The sequence below is a fragment of the Juglans microcarpa x Juglans regia genome, chromosome 3S (genome assembly GCF_004785595.1).
Source record: "Juglans microcarpa x Juglans regia isolate MS1-56 chromosome 3S, Jm3101_v1.0, whole genome shotgun sequence".
NCBI lineage: Eukaryota > Viridiplantae > Streptophyta > Magnoliopsida > Fagales > Juglandaceae > Juglans > Juglans microcarpa x Juglans regia.
Genome location: NC_054599.1, coordinates 18,048,412 through 18,068,535, shown reverse-complemented (window position 1 = coordinate 18,068,535; position 20,124 = coordinate 18,048,412). Strand labels below are relative to the sequence as shown.

At 35.5% G+C, this 20,124-nt stretch overlaps 1 protein-coding gene across 4 annotated transcripts; it reads left to right on the top strand.

The window, feature by feature from the left end:
• The first annotated feature begins 11,185 nt into the window (after nt 1-11,185).
• LOC121258091 (ankyrin repeat and SAM domain-containing protein 6-like) lies at nt 11,186-19,657 on the top strand. 4 transcript variants are annotated; one of them, XM_041159448.1, is made up of 7 exons: nt 11,186-11,585; nt 12,049-12,188; nt 12,484-12,533; nt 12,616-13,175; nt 13,371-13,451; nt 17,931-18,044; nt 18,295-18,864. In XM_041159448.1, exons 1-7 carry the CDS (start codon nt 11,532-11,534, stop codon nt 18,337-18,339), a joined length of 1,044 nt encoding a protein of 347 aa, XP_041015382.1. In that variant the 5' UTR covers nt 11,186-11,531; the 3' UTR covers nt 18,340-18,864. The 4 variants fall into 4 exon arrangements, with proteins under 4 accessions (XP_041015382.1, XP_041015381.1, XP_041015384.1 ...); XM_041159447.1 differs by having other exon boundaries at nt 12,484-12,536; XM_041159450.1 differs by lacking the exon at nt 18,295-18,864 and adding an exon at nt 19,427-19,657 and having other exon boundaries at nt 11,189-11,585; nt 17,931-17,993.
• The last annotated feature ends 467 nt before the right edge of the window (nt 19,658-20,124 follow it).

Here is a 20,124-nt window from a genome sequence, read left to right as displayed (position 1 = left end):
TACGACATCTACGGCATGGACACTTCACACTGTTGTTTTCTTGGGCATGAGCTCGGGTCATTGTGAGGAACTGCCTAACCCCTTCGGCATATTCCGTTGACCTAAACCTATCGGTGAGGTGCATCCAAGTTTTATCTATCTGAAAAAGAATAACAAGTAACTAAACTACATTTTATTATCATAGAATAGACGTCCGATCTAAGAAATATGGATTGGTTTAGATAACAAAAAATACACATTGCGAGAACCATGGTGTCAAAACCCTCCCTTAATTATTACTAACTCCCTCTTATGTTTTTTAAGCATATAGAATAAACTTTATATGCTTTGTATACAGTGTGAATGATGTATACCCGTTCAATAGAGGATGATTTGATAAATTCTAATATGAAAGGGTCATTTTTGCTGAATATAGGCATTTTGTTAGACCAAAATGCCTATAGCCATGGGAACATAAATGATCAGCTCCCAAATTCTTCATGATAACCCCCAATGCTAAAGTTAATAGGGGTTACAATGTATAACTGGTAAAACTCACTAGTTTCCTGCCACCTAGTTAGTTCAAGACGAATAACTATATGTATGTATGTTTTATTCCTGTGGTCTACGTGAATTTGATCATCATTGACAAGGTTATAAATGAATGAACAAAGTACATACAATGCTTCAATTCCTGAATTTCCTCAACATTGGTTCTTGCCTTTAGGTCACAACCTAAGTTGAGAAAGCTATACCCTTGGGAGCATATTTACCCAAAATTCCAAGACCAACCAATTTTATCTGAGAAACAATAATCACTAAAGGCAGCACTAATTAGTCTAAATACATGTCGTCTGCAAAACAAGTACTCAAACGCGTTGCAATTCAAATGACTCAATCTTCCTTAACATAAGGTTGAAGGTAACTAAGCCGCATGTCAATATAATTGGTTTAAGTGAATTGTCGCCCACTAATTGAGCATATTAGTAGTCAAATGCTCCAGAATTTCAAAGAACAAAATCTAACAAAGAGGGTAACTCATGGATCTGTGAAGTACTATATCAGCTTATTGATTACTAAATTTACAAATCAAATAGGGCAAAAATTTGTTTATTCATCTAAACAAATAAGTGAATGAAACATAGCACAATATTATACAAAAAAAAAAATCATGTGATGATGATAGGGTAGGGCGATAGATACCGAGGGGGGGGGGGTGAGACAGACCCTGAATAGTTTTCGATATCGTTAGTTGTGGGCACTCTTCATTTTCTCATATAGGCCACCACCGGCCCCCATCAAAAATATTGTTGGAAGTCCAAAACTCCTTTTTTTCATTTTTGGCTTCATTTGAACCTTAAGTAGTAGTATTGGCTATATATATATTTATGGGTGTGAGCATTTTTCACTAAACACAGTACTAAAAGCTAGCAAGGTTGATCATCTTTCGATCTCAACAACATTTTTCGCAACAATATTTATAAATCTCATCATTGTCACTTCAATTACGCTAGTTAGATATATATTATCCTTCAAATTACCTTATGATGATCAAACTCATACATTCATTGTATTGTGCTATTATAAGTTAATTAAACCCAACAACTTAATTGTTTAGATATTAGCTAGATGGACATTATTCAAAAGAAAGAAACTAAGGGTATACGTAGGACAAAGATCATGATCACTAGTACTACCCATATGGCTTTCAAAAAGAAAACCTGGCCTAAAAGGATTTTTTTTTTATATGTAATAATAATAACTTGGCCTAAAAGATCAATTATGATGATCATGATCAAATCCATTCTTTTATGATGATGATCATTACTGTCTTCCCGCAAGGAGAGTGCTCATTACGACTAGTACTACTAGTACAGATCAATTTCCATGAACATTCATTCCGAACAATATATATTAATAAAATAAAAAGAAAATTTAAAAAATTAGGGTAAGTACTCACGGATCCATGAAGTATATAAGCTTATAATTGATTACTAAATTTACAAATCAAATAGGGCAAATTTGTTTATACATCTAATCCCATAAGTCAACGAAACACAGCACAATATTATACAAAACAAATCATGTGGTGATGATAGGGGTAGGGCGAATAGATACCGAGGGAGGGGGGTGGGACAGACCCTACACAGGGAGAAGGGAAAATAACGATAGATGAGTGGCATTCATATATATATATATATATATATATGTATATACCTTCTTCTTGCGGCGGTGCGATTGTGGGCCAGAGAAAATCTGAGATGAGGTCAGAAAGAGGGTCAAATCGACCGGATCAGTATATAGTCGTTTGATTTGTCTTGCAAATAGAGAGAGAGAGATCAGGGTCAAACCATTATGCACGGGGAGAGAGAGAGAGAGAGAGAGAGAGAGAGTTACTAGTGTCTCCGATGAGGTGATGATGCGGTGTGGGAAGGGGTGGCTTTCAAAACTCTGTGCGATAGGCAGGGTATCGCGCCGGCTGGGAGGGAAGAAAAAGGACACTATATAATTACCCATTTGTTACGGCGAAAGACTTCGATGCAACTAAAGGGAAAGTAATAGATTTTATTGTGGCAATTATGTATAGCCGTAAAAAACCAAGAACCGCTAGAAAATGCTACATTTGGTCATAGCCTATGCGTCGACTTGATTTTCGGCGCAAAAGTATACAATTCGCCGCAAAAGTCTACTATTTGCGTCACAAATTTAGTCGTTGTAACCAATGGACACCAATGTTTTTTTGCGTCAAACGCATACGACGTTGGTAATAAATTGGCCGCGAAAGCTGCTTTCTGTTATAGTGAATGAGAAATATTTTAACCATAAAAAGATTTTATAAAAGTAAACTCATAACCTGATGTGACCTGATGTAGTATATTAAATTGTACGACTACGTACTTTTATTATAAAGTAGATATAATATATCATATAAAACCATATCAATTTATAAATTTACTCTTGTATAATCTTTTTGTAACTATAATAGTAGTCGCACTCCTCTATATAAATACAATCGCGAAAACTGATGTAAGCTCCCTGTATCAGGCGGGAAAAATGAGTATTTCTACCACTTACTTATAATAATAGGTAAACGTACCTCAATTATAGGACCTATTACGTTCGATCTTCATAAAGGCTAAAATCAAAACGGGAAAAGAGAGAACTCTCTTATAGGTTGTTCTTTGACACCCCATGAAAGCTCCATAGGCTTTGTGAATGGAGCTTAATTTACATGCCATGCATGGATTATTAATGATCAACTTGCAGGACAAAATTAAACAACCAAATGAAAATAATTTTCTTGGGCATCCACATGTTCGCACATATAGAGATCGAGCTTTGAAGCCTGGTAGTATCCAAACATTAATGTCTTTGGTAGCTAGCTGTCTGATTCGAAGCAGCTAGCTTATGATGCTAGCTAGGGATTGTAAACGTCGAGGCCAAAAATATATATATTTAATTAAAATATTCTCTCGGATTGAACAATAATTTCACGTTTTTCAGACATTGATGATTTTGATCCTTTTGTACTATATCTCACCATGCATGTTGACAATTATATTTTTCGGACTCGGTTCCAATCAATTAGCTACTGATCCTTTTTCTGATCGGGTGGTCAGATCATGATGGCCCATAAACAAACGTGCTGCATGTGGTGATTTTGAGTCCATTGCTTGTGAACAAGAAAAATAAATTATTATAGGAAACAAAGGAGACATCAAGGTTTTATAACTTGATTAGGTGGAAAGATCAAATTATACGTACATCCACGGATCTAGCGGCGAAATAATTATAAATGGAAGTTTAATACAAGTTCTCAATTCCCATTTGCACTTTGTTACCATAAGAAAATGAAGAAGAGATGAAGTTGGGAAGCAAGAACAAGAAGTAGTTATCCCTCTTGTGCCAGAAGTCATGCCAAATCTCTCTTTTTTTTTCTTCTTTGTTTTTCCTCTCAGATTTTGGCTTTTATTTGCCTTTCTTTTCTTATTTGATCACCATGAAGAGGAAGAAGTTATAGTCGAGTTCCTCGATCTCTGTCTGTGCATTTTCCATTAATTAATTTATTGAAGTTTTCCTAGTTAACTTTCATCAGCACCAAACAGAACTTCAGACATATATCCACAGTTTAGAAGTAATAATATTAATGAGAATTCTCGGTCCGATATTCGATTGATAAAAACAACTACAAAGATTTTTCTATAGGCCAATGAAAAATAAAAGAAAGTAATTAATTACGATATATAATTTGTAAATATTGTTAGTCAAGCTCACTTTTAGTACATCCCCAGCCACCTTTTCATGATGCCCATTACTTTTGTTTTCCACTAAAACATTGCACCAAAGGGACCTATATATGACCAATGCCTCGATATCCACTCAGCTGAAACGTCTTAAAGTAGCTGAATGCTGATCTCTTATCTCTTAATTAGTACTTGAATCATGTGCCTTCTAATTACTTGACAAAGCCCTGTTCGGCTTTTAAATATACACAAGATCATCAGGTGTAACGGCGTAACCTAAAAAAAAGAACGGAAAAGACAAAGTCCGATGAAATTAATCTTTAACTTTTTTTAATTAGGGTCAAACATGATCAAGTAAGTGAGTATAATCAAACTATACTGCTATATATATATATATATATATATATTTGTATATACCTTGAAATTTGAATAGACATGCATGATTTCGAACTGCATGCATAGTGCTCGAATCCAATGCCAACATCACGAGAAAAGTACTAATCATGAATCTTTGAATAAGAGGTAATGCAAAACCTTGTCAGTTGTCGACACTGGGTAGCCAGGGTGAAAATGTACAATAAATGAACAAGGCTTGCATGCTGCAGGCCAATATACTGATTGTGACATTTATTTACCTCCTAACATCATGCTAGCGCGCTCTTTTCTTATTTATTTATTTCTTTCTTATCCCTAATTCACACCACTCTAAAACATTGCTTATATGCGGGCGAAAAGGCTGGATTAATACAGATCTACATCTCTGATGCCTCTCTCTCTCTCTCTCTCTCTCTCTCTCTCTCTCTCTCTCCCCATCATGCTGGCTTCATGATGATGATTATCTCTTGGGAAAGATTGTAATGGTCCTCAAACCGTCTCCGATCAGAATTAAAGTTAACACCACAACACTTACGGAATTCCATTATTTCTTCCTTGAAAGCGAAATACAACAACCTGAAGCTAGTAATCATGATCATGGTGTCCGAACGCCTCTTCGGCTTACAGTCATCATTTGTCCCTCAGTTTCATCAATATCACCACTCCTCCATCTCTTACGACCCACCGGCACCAACCGCACCCAAACTACCACCCTTCTCAAAGATTGAAATAAGAAGAAAGAGAGAGAAGAAAAGACAAGGTTAGGAGATCAAGAAGAGGAAACCCTACCTCTGATCTCTCTATTCTAGTCTGTTTTGAGTGAAGGGTCTTCAGCTTCTTAAGTAACCTTTGAGCGATGTCAGTTTCTTCTCTTCGATCTCTTCTCTCCGGGAATTGAAGCCTAATGGTCCGATTATTTTCTAGATAAATTGCAAATCCAGACAAGTTAAAGAGCTAGCTATCTATTATCCATATGGTGTTTCTTTTGCTTTTCCATCATGAATATATAATATATATATATATATATATATATATGCATGCATGAGAGTTTCAGGTAGATCATGTTAATGTTGGGGCTGTGCTAAATTAAACTGATTGAAGGAGTACTACTCGAGCTGAATTCAACGGATATACACCCCGGTATGTGGGTATGTGCAGTTGCAGTAAAATAATAATGATGATCTCTCTGATCTCTCTCTCTCGTGCTGAATATTATTGTACATTTACAGTACTTGTTCAATTTTCTTGGCTGTATAAGTTATATTGATGCAAGTTTCATAAAACAGTTAAAGGCAGATCTGCATAATTGCTATATCTATGCATAGTAATAAATGCCATTCCTAATGATCATCAAGATGGGCAGTCGTTAAATGGTGGTTAATATCCATCAATTATATGAGCCTATATCTATTAATTTAGATGTTAATGATCATGACCTAGTTCTCTAGCTGCCACCAAATGGCCGTCGATCTATGCAAGAGAATCTGAGTCAGATGATGCTGAGTTGTCAGACTATAATTCTGTCCGGCGTCAAGATCCATCAATTACTCTGATCCTTTCCTTGAGTCCAGATCCACCAGATCATAATATATATTATTTTCATGAGTTCTTGAAATAAACATGTCAATTCAAGGCTTAATTATATTAATTTCATCTCTATATTATAAGATATTGGTTGGAAAACAATGTATAAGTTGATCTCGGGACCGATTATAGGACGAGATTTTTACTTATTTGAATTGTGACACCAATGATAATATTATAAGTACGTATGCAATTCCTAAATTAATTTAGATACATGGATACGTGAATATTCCATATAAACAGCAATACTTACTGCATACATATATGCAACTGTATATATAGAAAAATATATATGCTCCTACAGTTTCAGATCTGTTAAGCATTACAATGTACGTATATATGTTGATGACGGCCGGTTGCAAATAAATTGATGTCCTTGTGTAATGGATGTGCATGTTCAAGTCTTTGAGTTTTGGAGTAATATTGTAATGTGTGCAAGATTAATTGTTTTCTTGCAACGGTCTTTCTGCAATACATGTAAAAATAATATGTACTATATCTAGTGTTAAATGTATATACAAAATATACTGCAGTACATGTACATGTACATGATCTAGTGCCTATTGGAAATCCTTTAAATTGACATATAGTTTTATCCTAGAAAATTAGTGCTAATAGTGCACTTGGGACTAATTGGCAAGATCAATATTAGCATTTGTATGTAAGAAAATTACAAGCAACAATTGCAGAGCCTATTTGAATGCAAAAATAAATTAGTCTATTCGTAGTTGCAACTAGTTTATAATTCTATGTTGTAGTTCATAAATTCGTAAGAAGTTCTCCAATTCGTTGGAATTAATCGTTGGGACAATTTATTTCCGACGAATAGGTTTCATTAGTAAAAGGCCAACCATTTGCAACGCTCTATTCTTCGCTCAGGACAAGACCAATGACATAAATTGCTCTTTGCAACGAAAGACTGGTTAAAAATAAAAGGTAATTGCAGCGATAACTAATCTTGTCGGTAAAAGACCAAGTCTTTACAACAAAAAGGGACTTGACCTACGTGTACAATACCGAGGATAATATATGTATTTGTATTTATTTATTTATTTATTTATTTTTATGCCTGTAGCACTTCTCTCGTAGATATCAGATTATGGGAAAAAGAGTTTTCCTAGTAGTTAAGTTATTTTGGTAGTGGCTTGATTTAAACTAAAATTATTTTAGTCCTGCATACAAATTGAAAAGTCATTTTTATCGATCCATTCTATTTTGAGAATATCTTCCCACAGATGCATCCGATTTACTCCAAACAACAGCATCCAATGGTGGCCAGCCATGTAGACCCCACATCCTCTCAATGGTCGACCGCATTGCAGAGGAAGAAAAAAAAATTATGTCCCTCACTTTCGTCCTCTCTCTCTCTCTCTCCAAGCTTCGTATACCATCCACCGAAACCCCCCTCCCTCCCTCCTCCATCCGATTTTGATGACTGTTTTAACCTTATCATTACAGAAGAGAGATCCAAACCCGAAAAAACTTATTGTTACTTTAGAAATGTATGGTGGTGGAAGGTTCAAGACAGGATTGATTTAAACCCCATTGCCGTAAGATCCATTGTTCTTGTTGGGCAAAGGTTTCTGTGACAAACTATAGAAATAATACATGCTCGAACATGTTGCCGATGATGAATTTCTGCTTGATACCGACGGTTGTTTATGCAAATGCGGCTTTTGGGTTTCCTTTGAAAGTGTTGCTAGTTTGGCATTCAGAGCTGAACCGGTTGAATTGCTTCTCGATAAGAACTGTAATGGGCGGATTAAGCTTCGGCTTCGAGAACTATCGCAGTTGAGACTGTTGCTTTGCTTGAACTGCCAGAAAGATTTTGATGGAGGCTTTTCTTCTACGTCAAAACTGTGGGACAAGTACTCTTTGAGCTGTTTCTTTTGTGTGTTCCAGTACAAGAAGGCCGAGAACGAGAAGAAACAGGCTCAGATTGGCGTATTTCATATGGGCAAATCAAGTTTAGCTTGATTTCTTTAGTGCAAATCTTTCCATTGGAGAAAAGCTCATCAGCCGAAGACAGTTCTTGCACAAAGCTATTGCCAATGCAGAAGACAAAGTCGGAGCGAGAATCCAAGAGGCTCAAGTCCGATCGTTGGTGATGATGACGATCTTCGTTGTACAAAACATTAGGTTTGTTCAGATCATGGGAAAACGAGATTCTCAGACTTATCCCTAGGCTTGAAATTTTGGTGTTGCATATAACTCACAAATCACAGCAAATTATAACTCACAAATCACAGCAAAGTATAACTCACAAATTTTGCAGATGTGAAGACGTCGATGAACAAGGAATATAGCAGTATGCGACGGTCTGGAGGGAAGCAGTGCACTGTTTCTGATGGTTCGTGTGACTGACGGTTGGCTATTTTGATCTAGAGATGCGATGGTTTAGAGGGCTATTTTGATCTAGAGATGTGACTGAAGGGGTGCGTTGGTCTGGTCTGGAGCTCCTCCGCCGGTGTGATGGTCGTACGGCGTGCGATGGTGGGGTGGGTGCAAAGTGCGAAGGTGTCAAAGGGTCTCTATTCACAGGAGCAAAACACATACACGAGTGAGAAGGGAGTTTCGCTTCTGATATGCTATGATGCAGTGCAGGAGTTTCCTATGAGGGAGTCTGATGTGTCAAAACATTATTGGCTGCCGCTAAACCCACAACATAAAAATTTCCGTTCCAAAGAGGAACTATTCTATTTTTCCTTCATGTTTTGGGCCATAGGCCGAAACCCAAATTGGACACTAAGATGTATATTTGCTCACCAGCCTTTTATGTTCGTTTGCTCCCTATATCTGTGTTATTCACAATATTTTTTTTATCGTCTCTTAAATTTAACATCATATGGTTGGTAAATAAATAGATAATAAAAAATAATCTTCCATTATTTAATAACACGTTAAGATATATTATATAATAAAAAGTGATAATTAAAAATGATTATGAATAATACTTTTCGTATGCATAATTTCATCCGCCGACGAAGAGGACGGACCGATAAGATAATCTCTGTCAACAAATAGCAACATTAATTGCTGAGAAAAAAAAAAAAAAAAAACACAAGTAGCAATTAACGTTGGAAGTAAAATGTTGGGAGGGGTTCGGGGAGACCAACTCGAATCATGGCCTCTGCATATTGATCTATAACCATTTTCTATATAATATAATACATAATTATTTTCACTTACAATAGAAAACTTCTATTCATTATCAAGTAAATATCTATATTTAGTCCTTGCAACTTTCTCATAATAAGATATCATGAAATTCTAAATATAAGGTCTCATTTGGATAGTAAAAGTGTTTCATCTCTTTATTATAATTTTTTTAAAATTTTCACACAAAATATAATAAACAATTCAACTTTTTCAAATCATAAAATAATAATAATATTAAAAAATAATACTCTAACAATATTTTATTCAATTTTTAATTTTAATCTAAAATTATCTTATCTTATCTCATTATTCAAACCATACTTAATTGAATCAAACAGAAACATCGATTAGGCATAAAAGCATAGACTTTTTTTTTCCTTAATAAAAAAATCCAATTTATCATCGTATTGATTTAGTACGGAAAGGGTTACATTTGTATAATTTGGTGGAATAAATGATAAGGTCATAGATTCATATTTTCATTGGTACGATATTGAAGAGATCAATTTTGTGTCCTATATATACATATAATGAGATTGAAATTAGACTATGATTCATGTCCATTTTGCATGCAATAGTACTATAATTGGCAGTTCCTTGTCATCTAAACTCCCAACAATTAAGAATGTCAATATAATCATATTCAGATAAAAATAACTTACCAACCTCCTTCTTGACCTTTTATAATTATAATTTAAAAATAAGAAAACTGTTTTCTACCACACATGTATCAAAAGAGATACACTAGGTAACATTTAACTATTTAAGTCAAGTTCAAAGCTATCATGAGATTCTCGAAACTTTTTACTTGAATTATTAAAGGGGGATATAGATACATAAAATAGAATTTATGATATATATATATATATATATATAAATTTTTTAAATAATATTAAATATTCTAACAAATATTTAAAGTGTACTTTATTTATTTATTATTAGAGTAAGGTATAGTTTAAATAATGAGTTGAGATGAAAGTTAAAAGTTGAAAAAATATTGTTAAAATATTATTTTTTAATATTATTATATTTATTTTGAGATTTGAAAAAGTTAAATTGTTTAATATATTTTGTGAGAGAATTTAAAAAAATTATAACGATAAGAGATGAGATGAGATGAAACACTTCTGAGCTTAAGATATATATAATTTTCAAATGTACAAATCTCACGTATTTGTTTTAAAAAATAAAATTAATTATTAAAAAAATAAAATTTTTATGTAACTTTTAAATTTGTTGGCAGTTTTTTTAAAGGTTGATTTGGATTTAGAGATGAGATGAGATGCTTTTAGATGAAAGATGAAAATTGAAAAAAAAATTGTTATAATATTATTTTTTAATATTATTATATTTATTTTGATATTTAAAAATTTTGAATTGAGATTTGAAAAAGTTGAATTATTTTTTATATTTTGTATGAGAATTTAGAAAAATTGTAATGATGAGATGAGATGAGATGAAATACTTTCCGAATCCAAACGGGGGCTTAAAGGATTAAACAAGGCTTTTAAGGTCCCGTTTGGATTGAGAGTTGAGATGAGATGATTTTAGATGAGTTAAATAAAATATTATTTTTTAATATTATTATTATTTTGAGACTTGAAAAAGTATTATATTTTATGTAAAATTTTGATAAAATTGTAATGATGAGATGATATTTTTTTTCATCCAAACGGGCCTAACTCTTATTACTGTACAGTTGGATTTCTTCTGGCCGAATGTGCAATGTATTCTCATCAGGCTTCAAGTAATGATCGAACGTCCCGCATCGAATCCAATCAAAATCATAACACAAATATTTGACCATGTCCGCGTTCTGATGTCCCCACCCAGCATCGACGGTGCGTACTGCGTGCGTCTTTCGACCCTTTCCTCTTCTCATTTCCACCCATAAGGCTATAACCATATCGATCCATCATTCTCACGCGCATTCTCGTTTGCCAACCAATACGCTTACTTTTGTTTCAAAATCAGTTCGACTTTCTCTAGATATTTTCTTTCTTCTGAAAAAAGGGTCGTTACTTCTTCCTTGGAAGCAAATCTTTCCTTCCGCCGAGCGAGTCTTCGGAATGGGATTAGGGTTTTTGTCGTTCGGTCAATGGCGGTGATGCTTTGTGTACTATACGTAGTTAGAGCGAGGTTACCTAGTTGGTCAGCTAATTGATTATCTAGGGTTTGGGTTTTGAGATAATGGCCGAAACTTCCAGGGACAGAGTCACCATTACTCTGGGGCGTAGTGGCCAGGTTATATTCTTATCTCTTTACAGTTCTTTTGTTGCTTGTTTAGCGTTTTGTTCCTTTTTCTGTTGTTTGTTTTATCCAATTAACCGCGGCAGAGTTTTCTTCACCGGCTGGTTTGAAGCTTTACATTTTATTGTTTTTGTTTTACTATTTGTTTGGTTTTCAAGAAAATGAAGGAATTTTTTTTTTTTTTAAATAATCTGATTCTGTATGCATTAATGTATTCGACCGGGCTTGGTGTAACTGCTGAGCTTAGCTTAACTAGTTTTCTCGTTCTTGTTTTCTTTTTATATTGGGCGATTGGGGAACAAAAACAACTGTTTTTTTTTTTTTTTTAACTTTACTTCCACTTATATTACTGTACGGGCAACGAATTGGAAGGTTAAGTTTCCACGGGTTCCGGATGTTATAACTACACTCGTAGTGTTGTTCTGTTAGTGGATTGACTTGTACCCATCTTATGCAGGTAATAAAGAGGGCTGGTCAAGTATCAAATTCGTATGCTGATTCTCTGCCTGCAGCTGGTGCTAAGCGGTCTGTAAGAGATAGATTAGGAAGTAATGTAGATGGTTCCTTTTTGAATGGAAGCGTGCTTAACAACAAACGGTGCGTCTTTCTTTCGTTTTTATCTGGTCCATTGTGTTGGCCTTATTATATGGCTTCTCTTTTCTGCTCATTAACTCTTTTCTTGGGGATGAATACACTGTTTGGAACTTTCAATATGTACAAAATTTGTTTGGGCACATATCTGTTGTATGGATAAGTAAAAGTTCTCAACACTCAGTAAGTGGAGTGATTGACTGATTTTCAAATGTCTTATATAGGCTTTGCCTGCATGATCTTTTTTGCCGTAAGTTAAATTTCTCGAATTAGAGCTGATGGTTATAATTACCATTTGCAGACAACGGGGAGATATTAGCATGCCGAGTTTGAGTGCTAATGGTTTAAATGGTAGTAAGTTCAAGTTCCATATATATGCCTTTGTTCTGTATTTATTTTCCAATTGCTAATGTCAGTTCCATCCAAATATAAGATGTACGCATTGGTAGAGATGACCTCCGATTTAAACTCATGCAAAAAAATGCATCTAGAAGAGCTCAGGGTGACAATGATCAGAAGGGCGCTGACCTACGCCACAAGTTGTCTAAGGCCAGTCGGCCCTCGGTAACTACTCTTGATTCAAGGCAGCGCCTTGCAGAACCAAAAGACACAGGTTTCTTGGGGCGAATTCCTTCTACAAGAAGAGCAGATGATTTGCCTCGGATGGACTCAGCGAGAACTTCTTACTCGACATGGACTTTGGATCATTTGAGGAAAAGATCACCTGATAGAGCTCTAGGTATAGGTAGCTCTAGGGGTCTCTCCCCACCTAGGAACCTGGAAGAACAGCATAGAAGGCCATTGAACAGGACAGCTGATGATGTAAGATCAGTTCCGTTTGTGAGGAAAGATGTTTTTGATACTTCACGGCCTATTGGTTCTGCGAATTTAATGTCAAAACCTGCAATACCTCCCGTACTTTCCAAGCCTGTGCCGCCACCTCTTGGACAACTTCCTCCATCGACTGGCATTGGACAAAAGACTTCATATATGGTACCGCTACTTATCTTAGATACTTCTGGATCATGGGGATGTTTACATCTCAAGTTTATCAACTTCCCTATTCTTTGATGAATTGCCACTAGTACCATCTGGATATTTTTTTGGAATATTTACTTTTTTGTTCAATTTCAAACACTCTTCTTTTGTCCCTGTTCTGAACTTTGTTGTTGGTGGTTTTTTATGCAGGGAGATGAGCAGAAAACTGTTGATGGCTTGTTACACTCACTGGGATTGGGAAAATATGTGATTATTTTCAAGGCTGAGGAAGTATGCTATGTTTTCTCTTTGCTTAATTTGAAAAATATCATAATTTTTCTAATGTCCTGAATGATGCATGTTTTCATGTAAAAATCGAAAGTCATGTATTGTCTCCATAATATATAGAGCTTCATACTATGCAATGAGAACCAACAAAAAAGCATCATGTTAGGAATCAATCATGTCATGATTTATTTTATATTTGTTCACTATTTTCTTCCTCTTTATCTTTAATGAATCACATTTCCCATGCATCCTACTGCAGTCAATATGAAATCAAAGAGAGGTTACTTTTGCTAGTCACATAGAATTGAATCCTTAATACTAAATAATATAATAAAAACTTCAGATATTGATTATTTGGGCATTCCATCTGCTAAAACGGTAAAATGCCGTTACATGAGAAAACAAAAACCTTGCCGTATTTTTTTAGTAACTGAAGTTTTATCAACCCACCTTATATCTGATGTGTCAGGATAATTCTTCCCAGCCCCATAGCTCCCATTGACCTCATTTGAACTCTTGCCACCCGACTCACCGGCAAACTTCAAGTATACCACAGTACCACTGCTCTCCAAACGTTACTCTTTCAGTGGCATAACGCCAAAGCCACTTTCCCAATATAGCTTAGTTGGATACGTTTGGCTAACGAGAGTACCTCAAGTACTCTCAAATACTCTTACTACTATTCTTACACTTACTGAAAGGGGAAGGGGAGATAAAGACAAAGGTAGGTGGGTAGGTTTGAAAGGTTACTCTTAGTCAAGGTTACCTGCCTCCTTTTGTCAATAGTCTTGCTTCTCCAAATAAACTTTATATGGAAAGGCAAAGACTTTTTTTTTGTTTTTAATATAAAATGACAACAATTTATTAAGTTAATAGGCATAGCCCAAGTACACAGGGGGTATACAAACAACATACACCTAATTACATAAAAAAGAGCTAGAAAGAGATACAATAAAGTCATTGAAGCAAGCTACATTAAGTACACAAGAGGATGCCCAAAGTATGGAAGAAGAAGCTTCTTAGCTCATCCAGAGAATGCTCTTTCTTTTCAAAACTTTGACCATTCCTTTCAATCCATAAGCACCTCATGAGACATAGAGGAATCATCCTCCATGCATCCTCAAGATGTGAATTGGGCCTGCATCTTTGCCAACAAGCACATAAATCAACCAGAGTCTTTGACATTTCCCAATGAATGCCCATCCTATAAAAGATTTCGGCCCATAACAGTCTTGCCACCTCACAATGAAGTACAAGATGGTCCACCGATTTACCACTCTTCTTACTCATATAACACCATTCCATAACGATGACCCCGCTTTCTCAAATTATCCAACATCAAAATTTTCCTAAGAGATTCTGTCTACCCAAATAAGGCAACCTTAGGTGGCACCTTACTTTTCCAAATAGGCTTCCAAGGGAATGAAACATGATTTTGGCTTGACAAAGCATTATACAATGACCGTACAGAAAACTTCCAATTCCCAAGTCTTCATCCACATCATCTTATAGACCTCATAATTACCAAATTGCATGGAATACAATAAGCTGTAAAAATAAGAGATACTTCCAATTTCCCAATCATGAATAGCTCTATTGAAATAAACACTCCACAAAGGGAACCCACTAGAACAATCCAGCAACTCAAACACCAAAACCTCCCAATTAAGAGCCAATCTAGAAAGAGAGGGAAATGTGGTCTTAAGAGCTGAATCACCACACCATGAGTCATGCCAAAAGTTGATCCTTGCTCCATCACCAACCTAGAATTTAATAAACCGAGTAAAATCCTCCCATCCGTTTCTAATATACTTCCACAAACCAACACCATGCACACTTCTTACTTCATTTGAACACCAACCACCTCGCAAACTACCATACTTCAATTCAATATTTTTTTTTATTGACATTGGGTGTCCAAAACAACGTCCTGACTAATTGCGGGGGTGCACAGGCCCTCGGCAAGGAGTTTCTCATAAGTGCACCTTGGGTAATTCAAGAGGAGAATCCCCTAGTCCGATGGCCCCTAGATATTTTTTGCACCCTTGGCCTTTACCACTTGTGCCAACCCCTAGGGGTATCAATAATAGTCTTCTTCCAAAAAGACTTCCCTTCTTGATGATACCTCTGTAAACATTTCTCAAGAAGTTCCTTATTGATTGTATTTGTCGAAAGGTCGTAAGATTACCCTAATCAAAGGCACTCTATCTAATTTACTAACTTATTTTTTATCCTTGTTCCCAATTCCAGTGAGTGTGGCGCTCCGAATTGAACTCTATCGTGACTTCTTTTGGAGTGGTCTTGGGGATGAATTTAAATTCCATTTTGCTCAAGTGGGACAAAATATGCTCCCCATTCTCTACTGGTGGTTGGGAATTAGAAATTTGAGGGTCTTCAATCGGGCTTTATTGGGAAATGGTTCTGGCAATATAATACGAAAGAGGAACCTTTATGGAAGTTGGTGATTGAACACAAGTATGGAGGTTTTTTTTTTTTTTTTTTTTTGGTGGTGGGGGGGGCTAGCGAGGTACATGGGACTTATGGAGTGGGTGTATGGAAGCATATTAGATGAGGGTGGGGTGTGTTTGGTCGCCTAGAATTGGGATGGGAGATGGCACATAAATCTTCCACCTCTAGACAGGTACAACCTTTTCCATCCGGCCAATCTTCCTCTCAATTTTCTCCACAACCCCATCCCATGTAGCCTTAGCCTTCAAAGAGGCCCCAAGAGGAAGGCCCAAGTATTTTATTGGCAATGAAGCAACCTTACAACCTAGAATGCTTGCCAACCTGCTAATATTCCTAACATCACCCACTGCACCATCTCGAACTTCCCAAGGTTCACCTTAAGACCGGAAACAGCTTCAAAACATATCAATAGAGCCTTCATCGTCTGAATGTGACCCGGGTCCATATAACAAAATAATAAAGTGTCTTCTGCAAAAAGATGGGACACATTAATGAAACCATTGTTAATGCTTCCCACAGAGAAGCCCGATAGAAAACCAGCGCAAACTGTAGCTTCCAACATACGACTAAGTGCATCCATAACAAATCTAGGCACATCTATAACAACTTATGGAAAGACTTAACCTCATACACTCCTTTCTTGGATAAATTCTGGCACATCTTGTCATCCTTGCGCCATTTAAATCTGAAAGCATATATCCGTTCATAAAAAGAGGCAAAGAGGTAGGCTTTTCAATATTGTGTTGCATGGATAAATTCCACTTCCCATTAAGGGGAATCATTTGAAAACTTTAGGTTGTCTGCCACTAGTTTATATAGAAGGGAATGAGTGAAGCTTCGTAGAAAACACATGGACCATTGAGGGACTCAATATTTTCTTTCTTAATGCACTATTAAATGTCAGCCACTCTGTCTTTTTGGTCTAAGCTTCTAGGATTATCTGGCTCTTTCTTCTTTCTCAAACTGGAAACTTTTGGGGCTTATTTGTTTTCAGAGATGAGATGAGTTGAGATTAAAATTAAAAAGTTGAATAAAATATTGTTAGAATATATTTTTTAATATTATTTTTGTTTTGGGATTTGAAAAAGTTGAATTGTTTAATTTATTTTGTGTGAGGATTTGAGAAAGTTGTAATGATGAGGTGAGATGAGTGAGATGTTTCTTGAAAACAAACGAGGCTTTGGTGTATATGGGTGTACCATCTTTTTATGGTTGTGTAGAAATTGAAATGATCACTTATGATCATTAGCCTAGATTTGTTTAGGTTTGTATTCGCAACCCATCTCAACTCATTTCAACTCATCTCACTACTATTTATTACTATTCATCAACTTTAACTCACAAATCTCACTACTATTTACAACCTATCTCACTACTATTCACAATCTATCTCAACTCATCTTCGAATCCAAACGACACCAATCTTTTGCTCTTTGTTAGTTATAGAAAAGATATTCACTTGTAGATTGCTGTAATGAGGAACTGAGACTTGATCTCTACTTTAACCATTGACAATTGATTCCAATATATTGAGCCTGACTTTACAGATCTGTGTTATTCTACAATCTTATTTGATTTCTTTATAAATAAACTGTAAATAAGTTAATCTCGGAGATTTCAAAATGCCTTGACACTCATTTAATACGCATCATTCACTTGGAAATGATAATGAGTGGGATAGCTTTCAACTCATTGATAATGATGTGGATGGATGTAATGGTTAATCAAGCTTTGTTTAGTGGACCACAGTGACCTCTAAAATGTATATCTGCATCCTCTTTTATAGGCTTTTTATTAAGCTATGATCAATGAGAGCAATATTTCTTTGATTTATCAGTGCTGCAGTATGAAGCCGCAGTATGATATGAAATGGTTAATATCTTTGATTCATGATTGAATAGTTGAAGCTTTAAATGTTTGTTGGGTTGTAAAGTATTCTGCACTGAACAATAGATAGGTTTAATAGCTTTTCTTTTCATGCAGCTGATACTGATAATATTTCATAATGTATAGGTGGATATGGCTGCATTGAAGCAGATGAGAGAAAATGACCTCAAAGAACTGGGGATTCCTATGGTAAATTTTCTTTCTATACCATTGTTTCTCTGTTTTTTATCATTATTTTTATGTGTGCGGCTAAAAATCAACATAAAATACTTTACTATTCTCTTTTGATAAGTTGGAAAAATAAAAAATAAAAAGCAAAGTATTCTAGATTGATTTTAACCATAGACAGAAGTTCTATGATAGATACTTCGCTTTTTTTTCTTTCCTGATATTTAACTTTTAGCAAATCTTAAATTCTGATATGCAGTTATCTGCCTTGATAAAGAGATAATAGATACAACTTATATATACTTATCAAAAAAAAGTTATCTGCCTTGATAGACATTGTTCTGGAACTCACCTGGATTATATGTAGATGACACCTTATTTCCTTGGGCCGCAGTTCATTCGTGGACAGTTTTAGTTGGAATCTGTAAACTGATTTAATTTTTTTAATTTTCCTCTCAAAGTTCACATTAAATGTGGTATCGGGTTTCTCTTTCAGCTGCATCTTTAGTGATAAGTGCTTTAAGAACATTAAGTTTGAGATATATGTTTGATACTGTATGGGTGCAGATATCAATCCACACTCTGCTTGTGATTTAAGTGACATTTTTTTATATCAGTAACTAGCTTTTGATTTAAATGAGATTGCAAAAAAATCTAGAAAAAAAAACCCGTTTGTATTTTTTTCCTAATTAAATTGCTATTTAAAACAAAGTTTATAATGTCTCCTCACTGTGGGTTGCCCAAAGAATTCCTTAGGAAATACTTTTTGAGTTATTTGCTTGCATCTTTGTGTATGGACCAACTTGAAACAGTTTTGGGAACATGAAGAAAGATTCTGGAATGTACAAGATATATTGATCCCAAGTCCTTTTTTTTATTGGCACTGAGAGTCTAGGAATAGTGTCCCATCTCAACTAATCTTGGAGGTGCATAGTCGGTAAGGAGATTCTCGCAAATGCATCTCGGGTAATTCAATGGGAGAATCCCCCAGTCACCTTAGACCTTGGGGGAGCATACCCCCCAAACCCAAGTCCTTTATTACTCAAGCCAACCCCTAGGTGTTTGAGCCGACCACCTTCAACTCCCCCCCCCCCCGCGGGCGGAGGAAAAAAGAAGGAAGGGCAGGAAGGAGATTCAGCAGAAAAATGGAATGGAATACTCTAAAATGCATAATTGCTTTTATTGTTAGAGAAAGGAACATAGTCGTGGAAATTTATTATATAAATGTCATTGCTATTGAATTTTAAGTTGCTTTTTTGTGTGCTCTTCATTTTTATTTTTATTTTTTGTCTTTCCATTCTTTTGTTTTCATCTGGTGCAAACAAGTAGCTGGCCCCCACCGAATATATTAATCTCATCATGTTTCTGTGTCTGAATCATGATATTTTTGCCTTATTCATAGTAATCATGACATTCTTTGGCTGTTTTTCTTATAAAGGTTGTTTGAATTGCAGGGGCCAAGAAAAAAGATTCTTCTTGCTCTTTTGCCTCCATCCAAACGTCAACCGTGACAGCTACAGTTTCAAAGCTAAATTAATAGGAATTCTCTGAAATCAATACTCTGTGGAGCTCAGATTGGGTTTTGTAGGTGGTCCATGAATCAGTTCTCACAATTTTTTGTTTTCATCTGGAGAATGACATGATTATGGAACATTAAATAGATCTGGGTAAGGAAATTTGAGATGTAGATTTTTTTTTTTTTTTTTTTTCTTGATTATGGTTCAATGGCTTTCATATGGAATCTGAAATCAGTATTTTTGTTTTTCTGATAATGATATGGCAATGACTGTGAATTAAACACCGGTAAGGGGTAGGAGCATGTGAGTGTTAAGAGAGGTTGTTTAGGAAGTATGTGATTTGGATTAATGCGGTTGTGCTATATTTATGAACATATATGCTTGCTTCTTGGCCGTCCAACACCTGCCAAATTAAAAAAGGTAAAATCTCTTTTCGGCGACCTCTAGCTAATGCCTTCTGCGAGCGAGCTGTTGGTCAAGGCATATTACTCCCAATCACCAAATGTTTTAGAGAGGAGACTTGATGTTATATAGCACTAGCAAGCACATGTATTAGTGGAACTGCCAGACTATATAGATGATTGGAGGTCCACCAACCATCGAGAATTAAGGTTGACGCCTATAAAGAGGACTAA